This window comes from Schistocerca nitens, chromosome 3 (genome assembly GCF_023898315.1).
Source record: "Schistocerca nitens isolate TAMUIC-IGC-003100 chromosome 3, iqSchNite1.1, whole genome shotgun sequence".
Taxonomy (NCBI): Eukaryota; Metazoa; Arthropoda; class Insecta; order Orthoptera; family Acrididae; genus Schistocerca; species Schistocerca nitens.
In genome coordinates, this window is record NC_064616.1 from 53998608 (window position 1) to 54024762 (window position 26155).

Sequence of the window (26155 nt, forward strand, 5' to 3'; positions counted from 1 at the left end):
GACCAGATGTGTATTTGAACTGCTTTCCAAATTAAGGATCCAGTGTCTTGGCCAATGCATCATCCTGACTGGTACACGTGATTTCAATATTGAATTGACTCAGCACTTTTATATCACAACTTTTAGATGAAATCTTATATCTTCTTCAGACAGATGCATCTGCCTTCTGCAAGGTATTCTTTGAGACTAAGAAAGCTAACCTCCATCCTGAAAAGAAAACACATTAATTCATCTTCATGTAAGTGAGGCTTCAATGAGCAGGGTATGTTTAGTCAAGACATACCAGCAAATTGATAATTTTCTCCATCTTGCAATATAACAGATCACAATGGTCATCCGGCACAAAGACACTAAAGTAATACATACAAAATGCACTCGTACCCAAGCAGTGAGTTGATTTCATCTGAATGGATGAACAACAAGGTCAAATGCCTGACACTTGAGTGAGGGTGATCTGGTGATGATGCAGTTTACCAACACACACACACACACACACACACACACACACACACACACACACACACACACACAAAATCAATAAAGTAAGGTGTATTTTTATCCTGAAAAGAGTCCCATTTTTGTCAAGTTTACAATCAATTTGTTTAAGTTTTAGCAAACTAACAAAATATATAATGATCAATTTGTTAAAACACTTCAAACTATATTTAGTGTGAGCTACATGAATACATTGTGAATAAATTTTTGTAGGAAACCTATGATCACACCTTTTCATGCTGTTCTAGTTTTCTCCTCTTCTATAGCATGCTACACAATTTAATGTTGCTAGTTACCAGACGAGATAGTAATCACAAAAGTTGTTGATAAACAACACTAGACTACTTTGTACATACCTTATCAACAATATGTTTTATTACTCTTCCATCCTCACCAATACAATAAATGGAAAACCCATCATACCACCTAAAAAGGAATCATTAATTATTGAACTACCCATACTACAGTTGATTACAATTTTACAATCAAAAGAGTATCATGCTATGAGCATAACTACAGAATGGAAACTGGTAATATATTTCAAAACATTATCACTACTTATCTGCCATTAAAAGCTCATGCGACTGGAAATGGGAGAATAAAACACAAACTGAAACCCAACAGGAAATGTTAATTTCAACATACAACAGCATGAGAAGTTATACAGTCTGCCCCAGAAAAGCACTGGTTAACAACAGCTAAAAGTGTGTAAAATAGTTCAAATCAAAATCTATAAAAATGTCATGAATAAATTTTGTTACAGTTCCTAACTGCTAAAACAATGACACACGCATTGTCATAAGAAGTTTGTGGAATGAATGTAGCAGTTTCTAGAATAGTAAATCATTGTTGTATATAGTGACATTTTTACATCTAGTTGTACAGCATTCAAAAGTGGCAAAATAGGTTGTCCACCACTGTAGGCATCCTTTCTGTGATCATTCCTTACCTACACAGTTTTAGTGTTCCATGTGTAGAAGCTAAGTGGTAGGAAATCAAAATTTTTCTGAACAGTTGCATAACCATTTTGCCCGACAGCACAAAATACCAAGCTTAGATGTTCATTCTAACAGTTCTATACAATCATATCAATGATGCCTGTGAAGAAAATCATGTAGCCATAAGATACATTCAAAAGAGATTGAATCACATGTAAAGAATAAATGCTCTGCCATCAAAGCAAAAGAGAACCATCACTTGTAACTTCCTTTTTAGCAACTGACACAAATAAAACAGTCAAAATTCATTAACGTAGATTAAACTGTCCATGGCAGGGCATGATGTCACTCGCATGACTACAGATATCATCACTGCATTATTGCTTGGGGGGCAAGAGATTTTTCATCAGTCCCTTACAACATGCACATTTTATTTGCTTCTAAGTGTAGCCTAACAAAATCCCTACAAAGATAAACTGAACTGCCCATCCAATTATGGACTCAATGCCAAAGGCCAGCAAATACACACAGTGTGGTCAGCTATTTCAGTACTCAAGAACAAATTAAATATATTTATTTTATGTTTCCAGGAACATCATGGAAATTAAACTGTCCTAATTAAGTGATGATGAGGTCACCAGAGATGGAGCATGAGCTTGGAAGGGGAAGTAATCAGCTACATCCTTTTGAAAGGGACCATCCTGGCATTTGTTTCAAGTGATTTAGGTGAACTACAGAAAAACAATTTGGGAATTGATTTTAAGCACTGTCCTGATTATGAGTCCAGTGTCTTACTCCTGTACTATTGGGCTTGATAAACACAGGAGATCGAAGCACATTGCCCAAACTGTGTAATGTTAATGAAACTAATATTATATTAGAGTTTCTAATTTTGATAAACACACAATCAGCATTTGCTCTAATACTACACCAAAGTTTTCCTATTCATTAAAATTATTCACACCTCTTGAATAATTTTTAAATTGCAAGGGAAGTGGGGACAATTTACCTTATTTGTCTTAAAAGTTTATGAGCACCTGGCACTATCAAGTTTAGAGTTTTAACAGAAATGATTAATACTCCTACATGCATAAATCATATCACTCACAAATGTGTACCCAAAATCTAACATACCAACCTATTCTACAAATCCCACTACAAACTGCAAAACAATGCTACTTTCTCCCATGATGACATTCTACAATATCTAGAACTTCACTGCACTTTTGTATATTTTACACTGACCTGATCCCCTATTTCTTCTGCAAGTCATTAACTTCTTTGTTGTTGGAGTTATGAATGCAATAAGACCATAACTGCAAGCAACTACAAAGGGCCTTTTAGTACCAACATTTTCATGGAGATTTTACAAAGGATAATCCATGTCTAGAAAGGATGGACTGAAAATGAGAGTGCATATCTCAGGATGTTCAAACCTTCTCTATACATTTCTCATAATACAGTAGAGGGAGTTGCCTTGAACTCCTCTTTTCTCTGTGATTGCATGAGGAGCCACATAAATGACTGCATTGTTGTTTTCAGCTCAAACTGATGCACCCAGGTTTCTTCAATTGTAACAGTCTCTGATAGAAATGCGTCTCCACTGGCCTCATACTGCTCTAACATTTCAGATCAAATGTCTTTTCTTTGAATGTTGTGGTCTGCCGTAAGTATTTGTGGAACCCATCTTCAGTACACAGCCCAAGAGTCTCAATTACTGCACATGCAGGTGCAATGCTCACTGATAGCTGTAGAGCCAATTGTTGAGTTGCAATGTGCTTGTCTGCATAAATAATGGCACTCATACAATTCACCATGTTGGGAGCAGTGTCTGTAACAGGATGACACAAATCGGCCAATCATGGAGCTCAGTTTCTGCATGTACTGATGCTTTGACTCTCGTTACCCACTGCCCAACAACACTCTTATCAACTACATCAGTACCACATACTCCACACAAACGTTAATGGATGTTCACCACAGTTTCGTTTTCCTCAACGAAGAATTCAATTACAGTGTTGCCTGTAACGAGAGCCTTATGTAGACAACTTTTACAGTTCATTACAGCTCTGGCAGCTGTCAGAATTGTTCGAAATTTTGGACACGTGGACGAGAAACATAAAACTTGAGGCACCAGAAGGATGTTTTCCTATGTACATTAATGGCTGTAAAAAAGCATTTAGGGCATTATTTATTGAATGGTCCTTGTAGGTTACCAGTGCAAGTACAACAAATAATGACAGTATTTCATTTTCTTCAGTTGAAGGTTTTTTTTTTTTTTTTTTTTTAAATGTATGCAACCTTTTGCTTAATTCACCTTAAATACGGTATAGTACTCACTAGACTGGTTTTCCTTGCAATATTCTTATGTAATTATTTCTGATATGGTTATAATAGAGGGAAACATTCCACGTAGGAAAAATATATCTAAAAACAAAGATGATGTGACTTACCAAATGAAAGTGCTGGCAGGTCGACAGACACACAAACGAACACAAACATACACACAAAATTCAAGCTTTCGCAACAAACTGTTGCCTCATCAGGAAAGAGGGAAGGAGAGGGAAAGACGAAAGGATGTGGGTTTTAAGGGAGAAGGCAAGGAGTCATTCCAATCCCGGGAGCGGAAAGACTTACCTTAGGGGGAAATAAGGACGGGTATACACTCGCACACACACACATATCCATCCACACATATACAGACACAAGCAGACACAAGCAGATGTCTGCTTGTGTCTGTATATGTGTGGATGGATATGTGTGTGTGTGCGCGAGTGTATACCCATCCTTATTTCCCCCTAAGGTAAGTCTTTCCGCTCCCGGGATTGGAATGACTCCTTGCCTTCTCCCTTAAAACCCACATCCTTTCGTCTTTCCCTCTCCTTCCCTCTTTCCTGATGAGGCAACAGTTTGTTGCGAAAGCTTGAATTTTGTGTGTATGTTTGTGTTCGTTTGTGTGTCTGTCGACCTGCCAGCACTTTCATTTGGTAAGTCACATCATCTTTGTTTTTAGATATATGTAATTATTTCCTTATTTACCTACCTCTGCTATAACTTCATGTACATTAAATGACAAATGAATTTAAGAGACCAGTCCCTGTGTTAACAACAACACACACACTGCAGAATATAGATTATGTAGTAGTAAAACCTCGTTTTTATGTTCCCGCATTTTATGTTTTCCCACTTTTTGCAGTCGTTTTTATCAGTACCAACAGAAGTCCTGTTCTCTCAATACAATACTTTCCTGTCATTAACAATTCCACGTTAAAACATTTCCCGCATTATAAGTTTCCTTTAATATTAGCAAGACCTTTAACATTGATTTTCATACTGATTTCTGCAGAAAGTGCATCAGATTCCTAGTCAAAGTCAACCTTGGAACAAAGCAAAAAAATGCAGACATTACGCAATGTTATTGATCATGTAACACAGCGTTAGTGTTGTAAGCAAGGCTTTCATTGTTGATATGTTGGTTCATGGCCACCTGTATTATAGGTTCACAGTGAAAGGGTGGGAAAGTATGCTGAGTCACTGCCTTAATGATAATCATTATCTAGCAACAGTGACTAGTAGCAACCTTCTTACTGCTCATTGCACTGTATTAAAACAGTTTTAATTCTATTTCAGTGTCACTCATAGAAATAAACATCAATTTTGAAGACAGCCATTTCTACAATGGGCTTTAATGAATTATTGTTACTTCCGTGCGAAATACACAAATCTGTACTAGGCGTACAGTTTTATGTTGGTCTGCCCTGACGTCAGATGTAAACAGTCCTTCTCAAGATGCTATGTAACATGACAATAATATCCCAATTTCCACTTTCCACTTTCTCTCTCTGCCTCTCTCACCCAGGACGTCCTTGAACAGAGCAACTTATTGTTGGAAATAAACTAAATAATGCCTATTATTCTCATTTTCAAAGACTGCCAACTTAAGTGTTTAAACCAATATTGTGTTACAACTTTTATTTACTATAATTTTACTGTGATTATCAATTATAAGTCTCACATTAGAACATGAATATCTCTTCAGTGTGGTTTCATGAAAGACTAAATCCACACGTGTGTTCATGTGTCAGCACTTGACCACAGCCTTTGTGATTGATGGTTTGTATATTGTGGAGAGAGAAATCAAGCCAACTCCTGGTAGAGAGAAACAAAAACAATTAATTATTTTACAAGGTGTACACCTTTGCTTCCACCATTTTCTCCACAACATTTGAGACTTTAATGAAACAAGTTGGTTGCACATGTATCATTCAACATATTTTCCATCGCTGGCCACTACTTTCTCCCATCTTTCAGGCAGTGTACAAATCCCGCGTCAAAAAAATTTTTCATCTTTTGAAGCAATCCACAAATCGATCCAATTTGTGACTACTTCATGAGATCGGAAGTGTTGGTCAGCCAGGCCATGCGCCACTGATCTAAACAGGTGATAGTCAGAGGAGCAATGTCTGGAGAATATGGTGGCTGGGGTAGGACTTCCCATTTTAACGTTTCCAAGTACGTTTTGACCTCTTTTGCAAAGTGGGGTCAAGTGTTGTCATGCTGCAAAATCACTTTATCGTGCCTCTTGCTGTATTGCGGCCATTTGTCTTTTAATGCTCTGCTCAAACACATTAATTGCATTCAATAATGAGCACCTGTGATGGTTGGTTGGTTGGTTGGTTGGTTGGTTTGTGGGGGTTGAAGGGACCAGACTACAAAGGCCATCAGAGTCCCTTGTTCCACGATCATGAAAACCCACAAGGAATAAAAACAAACAACGGAGGTAACAAGGGACAACACAGAACAAGACACAGACAAAGACCAGAAAACAAGGAATTAAAAGCACACACAGTTGTACAGTAGTTGGCCGACCATTGAAACAAAAAAAGGAAAAGCCAACCCCCAAGAGACACACTAAAAAACCCAATCTAAAACCATAGGCCACAGGTCAGACGCAACACACAAAAGGGACAAACCCTCAGATTGAGCCATAAAAGCCCCCTGCTCGAATAAAACTCAAAACTAAGCCTATCATTGCAGCGTCATCCTTTAAAAGTGCAGTGAGCGTATCAGGCAGTGCAAACGTCTGCCTGAGTGCAGTTAAAAGCGGACAGTCCAACAAAATGTGGACCACTGTCAACACTAAACCACAGCGACAGATACGTGGGTCCTTGCGGCGCAATAAATAACGTGCATCAGCCAGGTGTGGCCAATGCGTAGCCGGCAGAGTACAACGGAGTCCTTGCGAGAGGCCTGCAAGGAGGAGCGCCACACACTGGTAATCTCCTTGATGACCTGAAGTTTGTTGTGTGAAGGCAGGGTGGGCCATTCATCACTCCAGGTACCAAGGACCTTCTGCCGCAAAACTGACTGGAGATCACACTCCGAAAGGCCAATCTCCAGGGCCAGTGCATCAACAGTCTGTTTGGCCAGCATGTCAACCCATTCATTACTTGGGATGCCGACATGACCCATGTCCACACAAAGACGACGGAGCGGCCGGAACGGTCAAGAGTATGGAGGGACTCCTGGATAGCCATGACCAGACGAGAGAGAGGAAAACACTGGTCGATAGCTCATAACCCGCTCAGGGAGTCACTAAAGATAACGAAGGACTCACCTGAGCAGGAGCGGATATACCCTAGGGCGTGAAGGATGGCGACGAGCTCTGCAGTGAAAACACTGCAGCCATCCGGCAATGAGCGTTGTTCAGATTGTTCCCCAAGAGTAAAAACATACCCAACTCTACCAGCAACCATCGAACCGTTGGTATACTCTACAGCAGAGCCGGGAAACACGGCAAGGATGGAAAGAAAGCATCATCGGCAGAGGGACTCAGGAAGGACTGAGTCTTTCGGGCCTTGTGCCAAATCCAGCTGAAGGCAAGGGCGGGGCACACACCATGAGGGTAGGCATAGATAGACCCGGCAAAGAGGTGGGAGAGGGGAAACTCAAGCCCAGAGAGAAGAGCCCGGATGCGAACCGCAATTGTACACCCTAACTGGGGCCGCCGTTCTGGTAAATGGACGACCGAGTTGGGGAACAAGAGAAGGTAATTTGGATGCCCGAGCAAGTTACAAACGTGTAGTGGACTGACAAGGCAGCCAGTCCACAGAGACGGGTAGCCGAAAGGGCACACGTACACACACGCCGAATGGTGCGAAGTCTGGAACAGGATTCGTAATGAATGTGATAAAGAAAAGAACGTAGCTACTAGAACACTTAACTTTTATATCGTCCTTTGGTATACAGCAATCTTGATGAGACAAGTGAGACTATCTTGAGATACATGCAATGGTACAAATGGCGCCTTGCTAGGTCGTAGCCATTAACTTAGCTGAAGGCTATTCTAACTGTCTCTCGGCAAATGAGAGAAAGGCTTCGTCAGTGTAGTCGCTAGCAACGTCGTCGTACAACTGGGGCGAGTGCTAGTACGTCTCTCGAGACCTGCCTTGTGGTGGCGCTCGGTCTGCGATCCTGACAGTGGCGACACGCGGGTCCGACATGTACTAACGGACCGCGGCCGATTTAAGCTACCACCTAGCAAGTGTGGTGTCTAGCAGTGACACCACAAAACGTGTCCAGCATAACTGGCTAGTAGTCGTTGGCATCGGATCTGCAATGGAGGGACACCAAGCTCCACAAGGACGCTGTTTATAGGGCTTGTACGGAAAGCGCCAGTTGCGAGTCAGATCCCACAGTGAAGTATGGGGTCAAGCAACCGCAACGCGGAAAGCGATGCCGAGCCGTAAGCCAGGCTCCCATAATTGAGACGGGACTGAATCAACGTCTGATAAAGTTGTAAAGGGTGAACAGTGCGACACCAGCAGAAATGCACGACAAGTCTGGGCGGCCAGAAACTGGAAGCTGCACGATATGGCCCAAGACTGTGCCTTGCGGATAGGGCCCTGCAGCTGCCATTCAGCAACCACAATGCCAGTGGAACTATAGTACAGATACAAGTCACCAGCATACAAAGAAGCCAATACGGACGTTCCCACAGCTGCAGCAAGCCCATTCATAGCAACTAAAAAGAGGCTGACACTCAAGACAGAGCCTTGCCGGACCCCATTCTCCTGGACTTGAGAGGAACTATGGGAGGGACCAACTTGCATGCGGAAGGAATGGAGCAACAGAAAATTTTGAATAAAAATTGTAAGCCGGCCCCTAAGACCCCACTCACGAAGTGTGGTGAGGATACGATGTCGCCATGTTGTATCGTATGCCTTCCGCATGTCAAAAAAGATGGCAACCAGATGCTGACGGTGGGCAAAGGCCGTACGGATGGCAGACTCCAGGCACACCAGACTATTGGTGACAGAGCGGCCCTTAAGGAACCCACCCTGGGACGAGACTTAAGTAGCCAACTCAATCTCTGGCTCACCATGCATTCGAGCAACTTGCAGTGATCTCTGGTGACCACCAAGGCACAGTCCTCCGACGAGGGGACCCACAAGAATGGGGAATTTCAGATTCCGCTGCAAAAACGATGCCAGTGGTGACTGTGTGAACCACCACATCAATGGTGGCATGAGAAAGAGGCTCAATAGTGACAATGGAGGTGAACGAGTCCCAATCAGCCTTATTCGAAGCCCATCTGGGGAGGCACCTAGAAGAGTGACACCGTCGCAGTGACAGAAAGATCGGAAAGTGGTCACTACCACACAAGTCATCATGCACATGCCAGTGGACGGATGGTAGAATGCCAGGGCTGCAGACCGAAAGGTCGATGGCTGAGTGTGCCATGCGCCAAACTGAAATGTGTGGAGGCACCGTTATTTAAGAGAGAAAGGTCGAGCTGTGCCAGCACTTGCTCAACAACAGTGTCTCGGCCTGTTGCCACCAGTCCACCCCACAAAGGGTTATGGGCATTGAAGACGCCCAGTAACAGAAAAGGTGGCAGCAGTTGGGCTATCAGTACAGCCAATACATGTTGTGGGACATCCCATCTGGTGGAAGATAGAGGCTGCAGGCAGTAACGGCCCGAGGCATCCACACCCTAACAGTGACAGCCTCTAAAGGTGTTTGAAGAGGGACACACACGCTGTAAAAAAGAGTTAAGAATGTAGACGCAGACTCCACCAGATACCCTCTCATAAGCTGCCTGATTCATATAACAACCCCGATATCCACGGAGGGCGGGGGTTCACATCGCCAGAAACCAAGTTTCCTGGAGAGCAATGCAGAAGAAAGGGTGAAGGCTGATAATTTGTCGGAGCTCAGCAAGGTGGTGGAAAAAACTACAATTCCACTGGAGAATAATAGGACCGTGGGGCTGTGAAGGCACTGAACATTCAATGAGACAGTTTATGCCTCAAGGTCACCTGCTGCCACCGACTTATTGCCTGAGCAGTTTCTATCTGTTGCGTCTGAGGGTCCGGTGAGATCTAGGTCCTCGGTGGACACCAGAATCTCCACCTCATCCACAGACACAGAGCTTGTAGGTAGCAGTGATGTGGGTGCCACCAGTGCCTCGGCTCTTGGGGGTCTTTTGCATTTTTTGTTTCTCTCATTGCCCCTTAGGTTTGTCCCGCTGAGAGGGCTTCACTGATTCAGTCTCAGGGACTGAGGAGGACTGTGAAGCCCTACGACCAGCTACCGGTGGTTGCTTCAGTCACTGGTGGGTGCCAGCTGTACCACTTGGAAGAACCTGGGAAGGGAGTGACCCAAGGGACCCCCCGGACCCCCTTCCCAGTGAGAGGAGCCGAAGAAGTAGTACGCTTCTCGGGCTCAGAAGTGGGATGGTTGGTGGGGGGGGTTTGCTCCCGAAGTAGGTGGTGCGGGAGCAACAGGGAGGGTAGTGCCCCCACGGTAAGAGGAAGTCATTCACACAGGACGGAGTCGTTCAAATTTCCTCTTAGCCTCAGTGTAGGTCAGTCGGTCCTGGGTCTTGTACTCCATGACTTTTCTTTCTTTCTGTAAAATCCTGCAGTTTGGCGAGCAAGGTGAATGATGCTCTCCACAGATGATACAGATGGGAGGCAGGGCACATGGAGTATTGGGATGTGATGGGCATCTGCAATCTCGACATGTGAGGCTGGAAATACAGCGAGAAGAAATATGGCCAAACTTAAAGCACTGCATTGGGAGAGGGATATAGGGCTTGATGTCACAGCCTTGACCTTCTCAGGCAATGTATCACCATCAGAGGCCAAGATGAAGGCACCGGTAGCAACCGGATTATCCCTTGGACCCCGATGAACGCGCCAGACGAAATGAACACCTCGCCGCTCCAAATTGGCACGCAGCTCTTCATCAGACTGCAAAAGAAGGTCCCCCTGGACAATATTTAAGCTCTTATGGGGTGTGATGGTAACAGAAACATCCCCCAACCTGTCACAAGAGAGTAATGCCCGTGACTGCGAGGAGGCGGCTGTTTTTATCAAAACTGCCCCAGAGAACATTTTGGACAAGCCATCCACCTCCCCAAACTTTTCCTCTAAATGCTTCACAAAGAACTGAGGCTTCATTGTCGTGAAAGACTCCCCATCAGCTCTCATATAAACCAGGTACCAGGGTGAGTAAGTCTCGCTGTCATCCTTAGCCTTTCGCTCCTCCCATGGTGTGGCCAGGGAGGGGGACGATTTGGGGTTGTACTTCTGTGTGTTGAATTGAGCCCTGGAACACTTAGAGACTGCTGGTGGCTGGCCACCAGCAAGAGATGATGTGCCACACTTCATTGCAGGTCATCCGCCCTGATTCCACCCACTTCGATCAAGAGCCCTCCACACAGGTGCCGCCCAGCCTCAGCAAGGACCACGTAGCAGGATGGCCATTGCCAGGAATCCCGAAGTCCCAGGGAGATAGGCCTCTATTTCTTGGCATATGTGGGGAGTACAACCAACAGGGTACATGGTGGCCCCACCACAACAGACTGGCTATTGTGCTGGATGTCAGGTGTAAAGAAGTGAATGGTCGTCGTCGGTGCAGAAAGCGACACTGCACAGCGCATGGGGGGAAACCGCAGTCAGGAAGGTATCCCCACTCAAGAGATGGAGAATGAGCAGGGCTGCAATGCGACGATGAGAAAGGGGGCTAAAGATCTCAACGCACTATAGACACTATGCACCATGTAAGGCACCCTTCCCCAGTTGGTTCCCTCTTCAGAAAAAATTTTGAAGAATGGAGGTCAAACCCTACAGGGGACCAACACATAAAGGACGAAACATGTGAGACTCCTTTTAGTCACCTCTTACGACAGGCAGGAATACCGCAGACCTATTCTAACCCGTGGACCCGCAGGGGGGGGGGGGGGGGGGGACTTGTGATTGTTTCACTTGGTTTTAACACCTCATAGTATATGACGCCAAGCTGGTCCCACCAAATGCAGAGTATGAGCTTGGAGCCATGAATATTCGGTTTGGCCGTCGAAGTGGAAGCATGGCCTGGATATCCCCATGATTTTTTGCGTTTAGGGTTATCATAATGAACCCATTTTTCATCCCCGGTCACAATGTGATGCAGAAATCCCTTTCGTTTTTGCCTCTGAAGCAACTGTTCACATACACACAAACGCTGTTCAACATCTCTTGGTTTCAGCTCACACAGGATCCAAGTTCCTTCTTTCAGAATCATGCCCATAGCCTTGAGATGTTTCGAAATGGCTTGCTGTGTCACTCCCACTAATTGTGCCAATTCGTCTCGAGTCTGACACGAGTCTTCACTCAGCAATGTCTCCAGTTCTGCAGCTTCGAAAACATTCTCTCTTCCACCACTATGCCAGCTACGACATTAAAATCACCATTCCTGAAGCGTTGAAACCACTCACAACATGTTCTTTCACTAATAGTGTCCTTACCATACATACTTGAGAGCATTCGATGAGACTCAGCCGCTGTTTCCTTCATATTGAAACAAAACAGTAACACCTCCTGCAAATGACAAGAATTAGGCTCATAAACCGACAATTTCAATCAAGAACAACTTTATGATGCAGACACAAATCGACTAATGTTTGAATGATGTTATGTTGATCGAGGTCCAAGCTAACTGCCTGACGTCTGCGATCTGTTTCTTTCGACTGCTACTTACCACTGTCGCCACTTATTGGCAAATGGCGGAAGCAAAGTTGTACATGTTGTAGATTTTATTGAATAGGGAAAATTTAAATTATTTTAATTTCATGTTCTGAACAATACAAAGAGAATGACAGTAAGTGTTACTTATTTATTTTGGCTTCTTGTGTTTCCTATGCTTTCCCGTATTTTACACTTTCCTGCATTTGACACTTTTTTGGGGTCAGTCTGCTGTGGAGAGTAGTTGGTATATACTTACGTGATTCAACCCATCTCCCTAGTGCATCTCAGCCATGCTCTATGGGATTCAAATTGGGAGAGCGAGCAAGCCATGCCATATGTGCAATGCCTTCTGTTTCCAAGAAAATATCAACCACCCGTGCTCTATGATGTCTAGCATTACTGTCCATCAGTACAAAGTCTGGGCCCACAGCACCTCGCAACAGCCTCACACAAGGTCCAAAGATCTGGTCATGATACCTGACAGTAGTTAAAACTTGGCGATCCACCCATACAATCTCACGAAGAGGTGTTCGAGTGTTCAATATAATCCCTGTCCACACCATTAGGGATCCACCTAGATACTGGTCTCTTTCAAAAATGTTTGGGTCCCGAAATCTTGTTACACATTCCCACCAGATATGAATCTGAATCTGTTGAGAATCACTCTCCCGACCAAATCAGGACTTGTCTGTGAAAAGAACATTGGGCCATTGTTTGACCGGCTTGGTGGCTGTGGCTTGGTGACTGCATCTAGAAACTCAAAAAAGTGTTCTGCAGTTTGCCAAAGGTTGTTTGGGGATAAATTACTATGAAAATAGTAACACACCAAGATTTCTTCCATTATCTTTAAATGAAGAGTACAACTTCAACATCTCAAGTTATTCTACAGCAGCCTTGCACTGTTCAAATACACTGTAATAATCCTAATGGACTGTGTAGAGCCCTTTCAATTCTTCCTAGACATTGAATTGACATTCTGTTACAGAAATCCGCCATTTCTTCCCCACTCACCACCACATTTATATTGCACAAGTGTACTTACTACCAACGGAAACAAAATTTAAAGTCTGGGAATGCCATGAAGTACTTTTTGACAATGACTGTGTACATAAGGACAATAACCATGGCCTACACACATTTAACTTCCCACTAATAATCACTTCAAATAACTGAATAAACCTTAACAAGGGGTACACCCCTTGTATATTTGTAATACTCCATGATGGTCCAAGTTCACATTGTTCAAGAACCTTCAACATGTATGCAATCCCAACTGGTTTAGTTAATGGGATGTTCAGTTTACCAATGTTCAATGACATAACTTGCATTTTGTTTGTTTATTCCTTCACTACTACTCAATGATGCATTCTTTTACATGTACTATTTTCCTACATAATGTTCGTCATGTTTGGTCTTACACTGGGATAAAAGCTGTTGTCCTGTGTTCACAGACACCTAGCCCCCCCCCCCCCCACCAATTTTAAAAACAAAGTAATTTTAACATTTTCTCAATTTAAAGAAATTCATTGAAATGGAATGAACAAATGAAGTCAATTAGGGTGCAATCGATGAACCTGAAATGAATAAATTGTGACAAATAATATTGACCAGCGTAAGAGCTTCTGGGTTCAAACCCACGTCTTGTACAAATTTTTGTGTTATGAAATATTCAGAATATTTCCCCATTCAAATGAGCAGGCTCCTCTAGCCCCATCAAACTGAGGTAAGTTTTCCTCTGTGGCTAAATAAAGGGCCAATCTTTGTACGAAATTCAAAAGTGAAATATAATGATGATGTAAACAGTAGAGAAAATAAGTTAAAAATAAAGCAGTGTGTCTTGGGGCTGACAGTTGTCTTTGGGCTGATCATTGTCACCAAAGTAGTATTTTAAACATTACATAAGAAGTACTATTTCAACATGTCATTATTCAGGACTCGCTGTATCATTTTGTTACTGATTTTCCCATTGATAGTTTCATCTTAATGTTTGTGTCTGACCCCTAGATAATTCATGGTATGAGCTAATTTCTAGGTGTATATATACTGATTTTGAGGAACAATATTCTTGTAAAACAAAAAGCTTCATTGTGCCCAAAAGACAAGAAATATGCCCAACTTTTCACTTGAGAATATGTGCAATGTGATATCACTGTTCTACATAACACATGAAAGGCAGTTCATTTCCCAATGTTTCTTTTATGTCTTATTTATTAATTTTTTAAGTAAAATATTTTCTTTGCATTGTCCTGGAAGAAGTACATATAAAGTTATTGTTGTCACTTACGTTTCTTGGAACTCCTCCATAACACCATCCATATTCCATATTTTGTACTTCCAAAAATACAAAAACACCTGAAAAACAACATAAGCTCTTATTACTAGAAACAAAATATTAAAAAATTCTGTAAAACATAATACAGAACAACTTATCACATGCAATAAATACACGTTGTAGAATATATGAACACTGCACAGGGAGGAAAGCAATGGCATACCATCATTTTACTTTTATTCATCTATCTTCATACAAGGACCATCTCACAATTATATAGGATTTGTCTAGGTAATACAATGCAAATAATAGATCAAAATATACAACACACAGCAAACGTAACATGCTTTAGGAGAATAGGACAGGCAGTCTCACTATCAAAAAGGTAAGTTACATTATGCACAACTGTCACACAACTCTTCTCCATACTATCTAATCAATCCAAAATCCAGGGTTCAAATACATCATCATTTGGTCACCTCATAATAATTGCTACATTCACTGGATGTATATATTAGTTATGTTCTCCAGATGATGATATACTGATAATCCCACATAGCAAACAAATTAAGTTTCCTTTATCAGTCAGCACTCCGAAGCCACCGTGCAAATCCTGTCACATATGATTCCTTGCACAATTTAGATTGAGCCAGGCCTGATGAAGGTAAATACAAAGGTGGTTCAGTAAATCCTTAGAAAATCAAAGGGGTGACGTTCGTAGTATCAAAACAGTTTGCTGGTAGTAAACATCATCTGTCGCTAGAGGGCAGGAAAAGTTGCAGCTGTATCCATAACATGGTTTAATTGCTCCAGTTGATTGAAGCAACAAGCTTACGTTTATTTCATAGCATCAAAAACAGTGTGTTTTGAGTAGCAATTAAAAAAACATCTGTTCAAAAGGGGGGGAGGGGGGGAGGGGGAGGGAGGGGGAGGGGGAGGGGGAGGGAGAGAGAGAGAGAGAGAGAGAGAGAGAGAGAGAGAGAGAGAGAGAAGAAAGAGGATGGCACCATGAAGGAATTATGTCAATGGGACAGAAATTGGTAGATGTGATGTATGTGTACAAACAAATTACAACACTTTCAAAAAACAATTGGGTGATTTGGTGTTAAACCAAAACAGATCCAAGCCGAGCTGAATGAAGTTCACAGTACATCTGCTCCTGTGTTTGCAACTGTTTACATTTGGATAAATGAGTTTAAACGTGGCTGTACATCGACAAAAGATGAATAGCATTCAGGACGTCTGGTGGAGGTGACCACCCGTAGAACGTTTGATAAAATCCGCCGTATGGTTTTGAGTGATCAACAAATTAAAGTGCACCAAATACACTATACGTAGAGGGCGGAGGAGGGTGGGGGAAGAGGATGGCACCACGAAGGAATTATGTCAATGTGACAGAAATCGGTAGATGTGATGTATGGGTACAAACAAATTATTACACTTTCAAAAAACAATTGGGTGATTTATTCACGAGAAAGAACTTCACAAATTGAGCAAGTCAGTAATTTGTTGGTCCATCTCTGGCCCTTACGTAAGCAGTTATCAAACTTGGGATTGATAGGAAGAGTTGTTGGGTGTCCTCCCAAGGGATAACATGCCAATTTCTGTCCAACTTACGTGTTAGATTGTCTAAATCCGCAGCTGGTTGGAGGGCCCTGCCCTTAATGCTCCAAACGTTCTCAGATGGGGAGAGATGGTTGGCTGGTTGATCAGTTGAGGGGAGAGGGACCACACAGTGAGGTCATTGGTCCTATGATCTAAGGTGGCAGAAACCAAGGGAGGAACACCACAAACACAGTCCAGGTGGGGGTGGGAGGTTAAATGGGCAAACAAACAGGTAAAAGGAACGTTGGGGCAGCAAGAAGAGGAAAGAACAGGAGAAGGTGAGGGGAGGGGGGGGGGGGAGAGAGCTGGGATGCCCCAGAGATGCTAGATGTGTTGGAGCACCAGCAATGCTGCCAATCACAAAACGATACGGTCAACACCAGGGGAAGGATGTGGGGAAAAAAACTGCACAAGAGACAAGACAAAATGTACGGTACAAGGGAAGGGAGAACCTGGCCAGTGTGGAGGCAAGGCCAAGGCCTCCATAACCAACGCCAACATTAACTAAGGGACTCCAATTCCAGAGGGAAATGCAAAGACTTAAGCCTGGGAGGACAAACGAAGAAAGCAGAGGACAGACGTAACCACGTGATGGTTGTGCGTTATCACCTGGGACAAGGAAGATGGGAGGGCGTATTTATTGGTATGGGACAAAAGATGGGGGCAGTCCATCAAAATATGGATCACCATGAAGGAGCCCCCACAACTGCAAAAAAGGGGGTGGGGCCGCAGCTCAGTGTGGAGTAAAAAAGACGAGTCAAAATAGTATGGTCGACACAAAGACAGACGAGGATAGTAGTCCCGCCAGGAGAGGCACAGAGAAGAACACCACCTGGTGAGAGTCTCCTTGATTGTGCAAAGTTTATTACACGAGGATAGCCTTTAAGCAGTAAACACCCCACACCCCCACAACTGGCAGGCAAGAGATTTTGTTCCATGCCAAAAGAAGACATGAAGGTGTACACCAAGTGATTGACGGATTTACAGTCTTTGGTCCAAAAAACAATGGCGTCCTGAAACTCCTGTAAAAGTGTTCAGAACAAACAATGGAACACCACTGCATCAATGTGGGTTTTCGGACCCCGGAAGACATCCATCTGAATTCGGGCCAAAGAACTAACAAGGAGGGGTGGTCAGGAGAGAACATGGGGCAGAGGACAAGGAGGAGAGATGGAAATCACCACGGAGAGAAGTGAGGTGAAACCCTACCAGTAAAACCACTCGAAGGCAGGAAGCGGGTTGGTGATGTTCTAAAGCCTTGAAAAGAATAGACTAAGAGGTGTAAGGAAAAAGCAGGTAATGATGGCGTAGGAAACCAGGAGCTGGGACCACCAAACCAAAGAGGTGGCATCCAGACACTTAACAGGACCAGTGTGAAAGGCACCAATGGCTAAACGGATACCATGATAGTGAACCGGGTCCATGAGGAGCGGTGTAGAAGGGGCAGCTGATCCATAAACTTGACAAACATAGTCCAGATGAGACAGAACTAATGCCCAATAACGGTGGAGAAGGGTCAAGCAATCTGTGCCCCAAGAGGTGGGAGCAAGGAAGCGGAGGACATTGAGTTTATGAAAAAAGTCAACCTTCAGATGACGGAATGGGGCAACCAAGTAAGCTTGTTGTCAAAAAGAAGACCCACAAATGAAACTGGGGGATCTTTGTCAGGCATTGAGCATCAAGGTAGAGTTCTGGATCAGGATAAACCACAGTAAGGCAACAGAAATGCACCACCCTCAATGCCTTACGAGAGTGTCCACGCAGAAGCATGCAGGATGGCACCCTGGAGCTGCTGCTCTGCAGTGGCCAGCGAGTGGGAGTAGCCCAAATACTGAAATCATCCACATGCAGAGCAAGAGCGACCAACAGCTTGACAGAGGCCATTAACAGTGATGAGACAAAGGAAGACAATTAATACAGAGACCTGTGGAATGCCACTCTCCTGTGTCTGCAGAGAGTTGAGAACAGTGCCAACCCGAACTCTGAATGATCAGTGGAACAGGAACTGACAGATAAAAATCAGGAGGGGGCCTTGAAGACCCTACTTACAAGGCATAAGTAGGATGTGATGGCACCAAGCTGTGTCATACGCCTTACCAAGATTGAAGAAAACTGCGAAAAGATAGCAACACTGAGATAAGACCAGCTTAACTGCAGTTTCCAATTGAAGCAGATGATCTATCGGAGACCATCCATCCTGAAATCCACACAGGTATGAAGATAAAATATCCTGAGAGTCGAGGACCCAACTGTACCGACAAGCAACCATATGTTCAAGTAACTTGCAGGGGACACTGGTCACGCTGACTAGCTGGCGACTATCAAGAGACGATAGACCCTTGCTGGCTTAAGAACAGGAACCACAATCCTGTCTCTCCATTGAGGGGGGAAAATGCTTTGGAGCCAAATATGGTTAAACATGTGGAGGAGATGCTGTCATTGTGGAGGACTAAGATTTTGAAGCAATTAGTTATGGATGGAATCAGGACCAGGGGCTGAATCATAGGAAGAAGAGAGGGTCAGCAGAAGCTCCCTTCCAATACAAGTTTCACTGTAGGAGTCTGCCTGATAAGAGGTAAAACAGAAATGGGAAGCTTCAGCCTGCTGTTTCTAAAGCAGGAAGGTAGCTGGATAGGACGCTGATGTCGACACCATCGCAAAATGAGTCATGAGGTATTCCACTAGAACTGATGGACCTGTACAGAGGCCATGTGGAAGGGCAAGGTCTAGAATGGAAGACTGATGCTGACAAAAATGGAAAGTGCGAAGCATAGCCCACACCCATGATGAAGGGACAAAAGAACCAAGGGAGGAGACAAAGTGACTAAGTGACGAAGCAATCTGGGATATTTTTACTTCCCCTCTTGTTTTACCATCTGCCTCCTTAAATTCATTTTTTCACTTTTAACTAACTACCATTAACATGTTGTTGTTGTTGTGGTCTTCAGTCCTGAGACTGGTTTGATGCAGCTCTCCATGCTACTCTATCCTGTGCAAGCTTCTTCATCTCCCAGTACCTACTGCAACCTACATCCTTCTGAATCTGCTTAGTGTATGCATCTCTTGGTCTCCCCCTACGATTTTTACCCTCCACGCTGCCCTCCAATACTAAATTGGTGATCCCTTGATGCCTCAGAACATGTCCTACCAACCGATCCCTTCTTCTGGTCAAGTTGTGCCACAAACTCCTCTTCTCCCCAATCCTATTCAGTACCTCCTCATTAGTTATGTGATCTACCCATCTAATCTTCAGCATTCTTCTGTAGCACCACATTTCGAAAGATTCTATTCTCTTCTTGTCCAAACTATTTATCGTCCATGTTTCACTTCCATACATGGCTACACTCCATACAAATACTTTCAGAAAAGACTTCCTGACACTTAAATCTATACTCGATGTTAACAAATTTCTCTTCTTCAGAAACGCTTTCCTTGCCATTGCCAGTCTACATTTTATATCCTCTCTACTTCGTCCATCATCAGTTATTTTGCTCCCCAAATAGCAAAACTCCTTTACTACTTTAAGTGTCTCATTTCCTAATCTAATACCTTCAACATCACCCGACTTAATTCGACTACATTCCATTATCCTCGTTTTGCTTTTGTTGATGTTCATCTTATACCCTCCTTTCAAGACACTGTCCATTCCGTTCAACTGCTCTTCCAAGTCCTTTGCTGTCTCTGACAGAATTACAATGTCATCGGCGAACCTCAAAGTTTTTATTTCTTCTCCATGGATTTTAATACCTACTCCGAATTTTTCTTTTGTTTCCTTTACTGCTTGCTCAATATACAGATTGAATAACATCGGGGAGAGGCTACAACCCTGTCTTACTCCCTTCCCAACCACTGCTTCCCTTTCATGCCCCTCGACTCTTATAACCGCCATCTGGTTTCTGTACAAATTGTAAATAGCCTTTCGCTCCCTGTATTTTACCCCTGCCACCTTTAGAATTTGAAAGAGAGTATTCCAGTCAACATTGTCAAAAGCTTTCTCTAAGTCTACAAATGCTAGAAACGTAGGTTTGCCTTTCCTTAATCTTTCTTCTAAGATAAGTCGTAAGGTCAGTATTGCCTCACGTGTTCCAGTATTTCTACGGAATCCAAACTGATCTTCCCCGAGGTCGGCTTCTACTAGTTTTTCCATTCGTCTGTAAAGAATTCGTGTTAGTATTTTGCAGCTGTGGTTTATTAAACTGATTGTCCGGTAATTCTCACATCTGTCAACACCTGCTTTCTTTGGAATTGGAATTATTATATTCTTCTTGAAGTCTGAGGGTATTTCGCCTGTTTCATACATCTTGCTTACCAGATGGTAGAGTTTCGTCAGGGCTGGCTCTCCCAAAGCCGTCAGTAGTTCCAATGGAATGTTGTCTACTCCGGGGGCCTTGTTTCGACTCAGGTCTTTCAGTGCTCTGTCAAATTCTTCACGCAGTATCGTATCTCCCATTTCATCTTCATCTACATCCTCTTCCATTTCCATAATATTGTCCTCAAGTACATGGCCCTTGTATAGACCCTCTATATACTCCTTCCACCTTTCTGCTTTCCCTTCTTTGCTTAGAACTGGGTTTCCATCTGAGCTCTTGATGTTCATACAAGTGGTTCTCTTATCTCCAAAGGTCTCTTTAATTTTCCTGTAGGCAGTATCTATCTTACCCCTAGTGAGATAAGCCTCTACATCCTTACATTTGTCCTCTAGCCATCCCTGCTTAGCCATTTTGCACTTCCTGTCGATCTCATTTTTGAGACGTTTGTATTCCTTTTTGCCTGCTTCATTTACTGCATTTTTATATTTTCTCCTTTCATCAATTAAATTCAATATTTCTTCTGTTACCCAAGGATTTCTACTAGCCCTCGTCTTTTTACCTACTTGATCCTCTGCTGCCTTCACTACTTCATCCCTCAAAGCTACCCATTCTTCTTCTACTGTATTTCTTTCCCCCATTCCCGTCAATTGTTCCCTTATGCTCTCCCTGAAACTCTGTACAACCTCTGGTTCTTTCAGTTTATCCAGGTCCCATCTCCTTAAATTCCCACCTTTTTGCAGTTTCTTCAGTTTTAATCTACAGGTCATAACCAATAGATTGTGGTCAGAGTCCACATCTGCCCCTGGAAATGTCTTACAATTTAAAACCTGGTTCCTAAATCTCTGTCTTACCATTATATAATCTATCTGATACCTTTTAGTATCTCCAGGGTTCATCCATGTATACAACCTTCTATCATGATTCTTAAACCAAGTATTAGCTATGATTAAGTTGTGCTCTGTGCAAAATTCTACCAGGCGGCTTCCTCTTTCATTTCTTAGCCCCAATCCATATTCACCTACTACGTTTCCTTCTCTCCCTTTCCCTACACTCGAATTCCAGTCACCCATGACTATTAAATTTTCGTCTCCCTTCACTATCTGAATAATTTCTTTTATTTCATCATACATTTCTTCAATTTCTTCGTCATCTGCAGAGCTAGTTGGCATATAAACTTGTACTACTGTAGTAGGTGTGGGCTTCGTATCTATCTTGGCCACAATAATGCGTTCACTAAGCTGTTTGTAGTAGCTTACCCGCGTTCCTATTTTCCTATTCATTATTAAACCTACTCCTGCATTACCCCTATTTGACTTTGTGTTTATAACCCTGTAATCACCTGACCAGAAGTCTTGTTCCTCCTGCCACCGAACTTCACTAATTCCCACTATATCTAACTTTAACCTATCCATTTCCCTTTTCAAATTTTCTAACCTACCTGCCCGATTAAGGGACCTGACATTCCACGCTCCGATCCGTAGAACGCCAGTTTTCTTTCTCCTGATAACGACATCCTCTTGAGTAGTCCCCGCCCGGAGATCCGAATGGGGGACTATTTTACCTCCGGAATATTTTACCCAAGAGGATGCCATCATCATTTAATCATACAGTAAAGCTGCATGCCCTCGGGAAAAATTACGGCCGTAGTTTCCCCTTGCTTTCAGCCGTTCGCAGTACCAGCACAGCAAGGCTGTTTTGGTTATTGTTACAAGGCCAGATCAGTCAATCATCCAGACTGTTGCCCTTGCAACTACTGAAAAGGCTGCTGCCCCTCTTCAGGAACCACACGTTTGTCTGGCCTCTCAACAGATACCCCTCCGTTGTGGTTGTACCTACGGTACGGCTATCTGTATCGCTGAGGCACGCAAGCCTCCCCACCAACGGCAAGGTCCATGGTTCATGGGGGGGACCATTAACATATGTGAGCATAATTCCCATTTTCATTAAAGAGAAAGGTTAGGCCTCAGTTTTAAAGAACATGCCACCAGATCTAATTTTGTGCTTAGTTTTATGTATGTAATTGATTTTCTAAATTATTTAGACTATTCCTAGTTAGTATGTTTTGTTATAGTGTGAAATCAATAATTGTTTTGTAACTTAAATTCTATAGTTGACTTATAAACAAATAAAAATTCTGTAATAACTGTAAACTTTTGGAAGACGAAATGCTAGTAATCTTAAAGTATCTATTTGGCTCTTTTCGAAAACATGCTAGCAAAGCCAGCCTTTAATTAATTCCAAAGTAATTAACAGTTTTGTCAAAAGTATTGTTTACATAACTATATTTATTAATTTAATGGTTTAAACAAATTATTCGGCTTAACCCTTGTTGTAGAAGAAACTGTTAAAGAGAACAAATTTTTCAATGTATTTAGTTAAATTAATGAGTTAAGTTTTAATTGTAATTTCTCTACATTTAACTTCGAACAATGTGTAGTTTCAGCACCTATTATTGTGACGATATATAAGGGCCCGATTTTTTGTCGCGGGATAGTCAGTTCACGGCACAGCTTCAGACAAGGAAGCTGTGTTGATTAGAACAACAACAATGCTTCAACTTGACTGTGGAATAAGTGTTAAAGAATTAAGCCATGTGTAAAAACCACGACAATGTCTGTTCCATATGTACCTGATTATTCTTCAAGAACTGTGAACTTCGTGGTTAGGTTTTACTGCTCGTAGATATTCAACAGGAAACTATTGTAGCAGTATGTGGGGGTTTGCCTGCAAGCTATTAATGAGACTTATCGAAAGTTTAACTATAGTGCACTGGCCATATAGAACTGTGTATTATTGGGGGGTTGTGAAAAGTGAAATTGACTGAGAAACACAACTGAGCATCTGTCGGCTACATCATTTAAAGTAGTCCTTGTTTGACTTCCACAGCCAATTTTTCAGCCAGTACATCGACTCCGAAGACAACAAATGAAGAAAATAAAAGTAGGCGAACCGCTACATGTATGGACCACTGAATTACAAGTTTTTAAAACTCAAGACTGCTTCTTCAGATGGGAGAAAGTTAGGAGGAAGGATAGAAAGGTGCAGGCAATATGTTAAATGCAAACAGATGTAACAGATGAGATGTGAATTTCATAGCTTATAGTAATGAGTTTCACAGGAATTACTCCAGACACACACTTGAGGACTAGCCACAAGTGTAAATATGTGTAACAAAAGGAAGGAAACAGCAGACCAACAAAATGAAAGAGAAAAAAATAAAAGATGTACCACAAAAAGAAAGCTTCGCTCCTTTTGACGACAGACATTAGTTAGTCTTTCAAATAATGATATACGTACTTTCCTTCGCAGGAGGCAAAATGTTAAGTAATGCCAATACACATACATTCAGAACTATTTGTTGCTTCCTCAGGGAGGAAAGATTAATTTTGAAAATTAGTATAGTGTGTGTCATTTTGTTTCGCGACTATTGGCAGCACTGAATTTTTGCCTCATTGTGCTAAGCACTGACATGCAATTCTGTCTCAGTGTTCTTATAATTTTCTCATGTATATTTTCCATTTGATATAATTTCATAAGGTTTTCAATCCTGAAACAGACTATGCATGAGAACAATTAGTTGCGGAATGTACTTTCAAGCATCAGCAGGTGAACTACAGTTCACACAGAGACCACATGTCAGTAGCTTCTCGTTTCATGTGTAGATAATCGCCTTTTCATTTCTTTTTTCAATTCAGTACAAAGAATGTAAGAAGTACTCCTTTTTAGCTTTTCTGAGGCCCAGTGGCAACACTTACTCTCATTAAAACTGTAGAGCCACCTCAAGTCACATGCAACCCTTCCCCTATTTTACACATCTCAATCTTAAGGTCGTGAGTTCATTCTGGAGCACCACATGTAGCAGTTCACCTACTTTTATTTTCTTCGTTTGTTGTCCTCAGTGCCAATGTACTGGCTGAAAAATGGGGTGTGGAAGTCAAATACGGACCACTTTAAATGATGTAGCTGACAGATGCTCAGTTGCGTTTCACAGTCTTAATTTCACTTTTCACAACCCCCCCACAATAATACACAGTTATATATGGCCAGTGCACTATTGTTAAACTTTGGATAAGCCTCATTAATAGCTTGCAGGCAAACCTCCACATACTGCTACAATAGTTTTCTGTTGAACACCTACGAGCAGTAAAACCTAACCACGAAGTTCACAGTTCTTGAAGAATAATCAGGTACATTTGAAGCAGACACTGTCACTGTTTGTACACACGGCCTAATTGTTTAACACTTATTCCACGGTTAAGTTGAAGCATTATTGTTGTTCTAATCAACATAGGTTCCTCATCTGAAACTCTGCCATGGACTGACTGACTGACTTGTGACCAAAAATCAGGCCCTTATATATCATAACAATAATAGGTGCTGAAACTACACATTGTTCGAAGTTAAATGTACAGATATTACAATTAAAACTTGATTCATTAATTTAACTAAATACATCAAAACATTTGTTCTCTGTAACAGTTTCTTCTGCAACAAGGATTAAGCCGAATTATTTGTTTAAATCATAAAATTAACAAATATAGTTACATAAACAATACTATACAGAATTTATATTTGTTTATAAGACAACAACAGAATTTAAGTTACGAAACAATTATTGATTTCACACTATAACAAAAGATATTAAGTAGAAATAGTCTAAATAAATTAGAAAATCAATTACATACATAAAACTAAGCACAAAATTAGATCTGTTGTTATGTTCTTTAAAACTGAAGGCCAACCTTTCTCTTTTATGAAAATGTGAATTATCCTCATGTATGTTAATGGTGCTTAGTTAAAAGAGAAAAAATGAATTTAAGGAGGCAGATGGCAAAACAAGAGAAGTAAAAATATCCCAGCTTGCTTCATCACAAGTACACATACTTGCTCTGTTTTATTAAGCAGTGGGCTTTGGCATGAAGATGTTTCAATTGAAAGTAATAAGACCGGTGGAGGACGGGTGCCACCTTAGACATTGCAAGGGGCAACAATGATCACAGACATCTGTGACAATGACTGTGCTTCAGCACTGAACTGGCTGAAGGCAAACAGGGCCCTTCAAGTGGGGAATGGCAATGTCAGCAGCATGAATTATCTTATTGGACATATCATGAATGACTTCATCAATAAAACCTAATAAAGAAGGTGTAAACACAACCTGGCTGGTATATAGAGGCCAATCAGCATGACAGAAAGCCCAGCGGGGTTACCTGGCCATCGGGAGGCAGGAAGGGCATGAGAGGATCAATGGAAAGTGGTTACTATCACATGGGATATTGTGTGATGAACAGTGTAAGGAAGGAGGAAGGTGAGTGGGAGTGAGCAAAGTATCAATGGCACAGAAAGTGCCATATGCAGCACTAAAATGAGTAGGGGAACCATTATTAAGAAGGCACAGGTCATGGTCCACAAGAAATTGGTCAATTGGTCAACTCCACTGGAAGCCCTCTAAGGGCCAACCCAGTTCCAACAGAAGGCACTGAACCAACGAAGGTTAAATGACATTCTTGGAGAAATACA

At 42.3% G+C, this 26155-nt stretch overlaps 1 protein-coding gene across 2 annotated transcripts in view; it reads right to left on the minus strand.

The window, feature by feature from the left end:
- Positions 1–26155, minus strand: part of LOC126248011 (uncharacterized) — a 79824-nt gene that overhangs the window by 9574 nt on the left and 44095 nt on the right. For both annotated transcript variants that reach the window (XM_049948594.1, XM_049948595.1), the window contains exons 6-7: positions 14733–14800; positions 852–921 (exon numbers count right to left, since the gene is read on the minus strand). In XM_049948594.1, coding sequence (XP_049804551.1) covers positions 852–921; positions 14733–14800 — 138 coding nt within the window. The remainder of the gene's footprint in view (positions 1–851; positions 922–14732; positions 14801–26155) is intronic.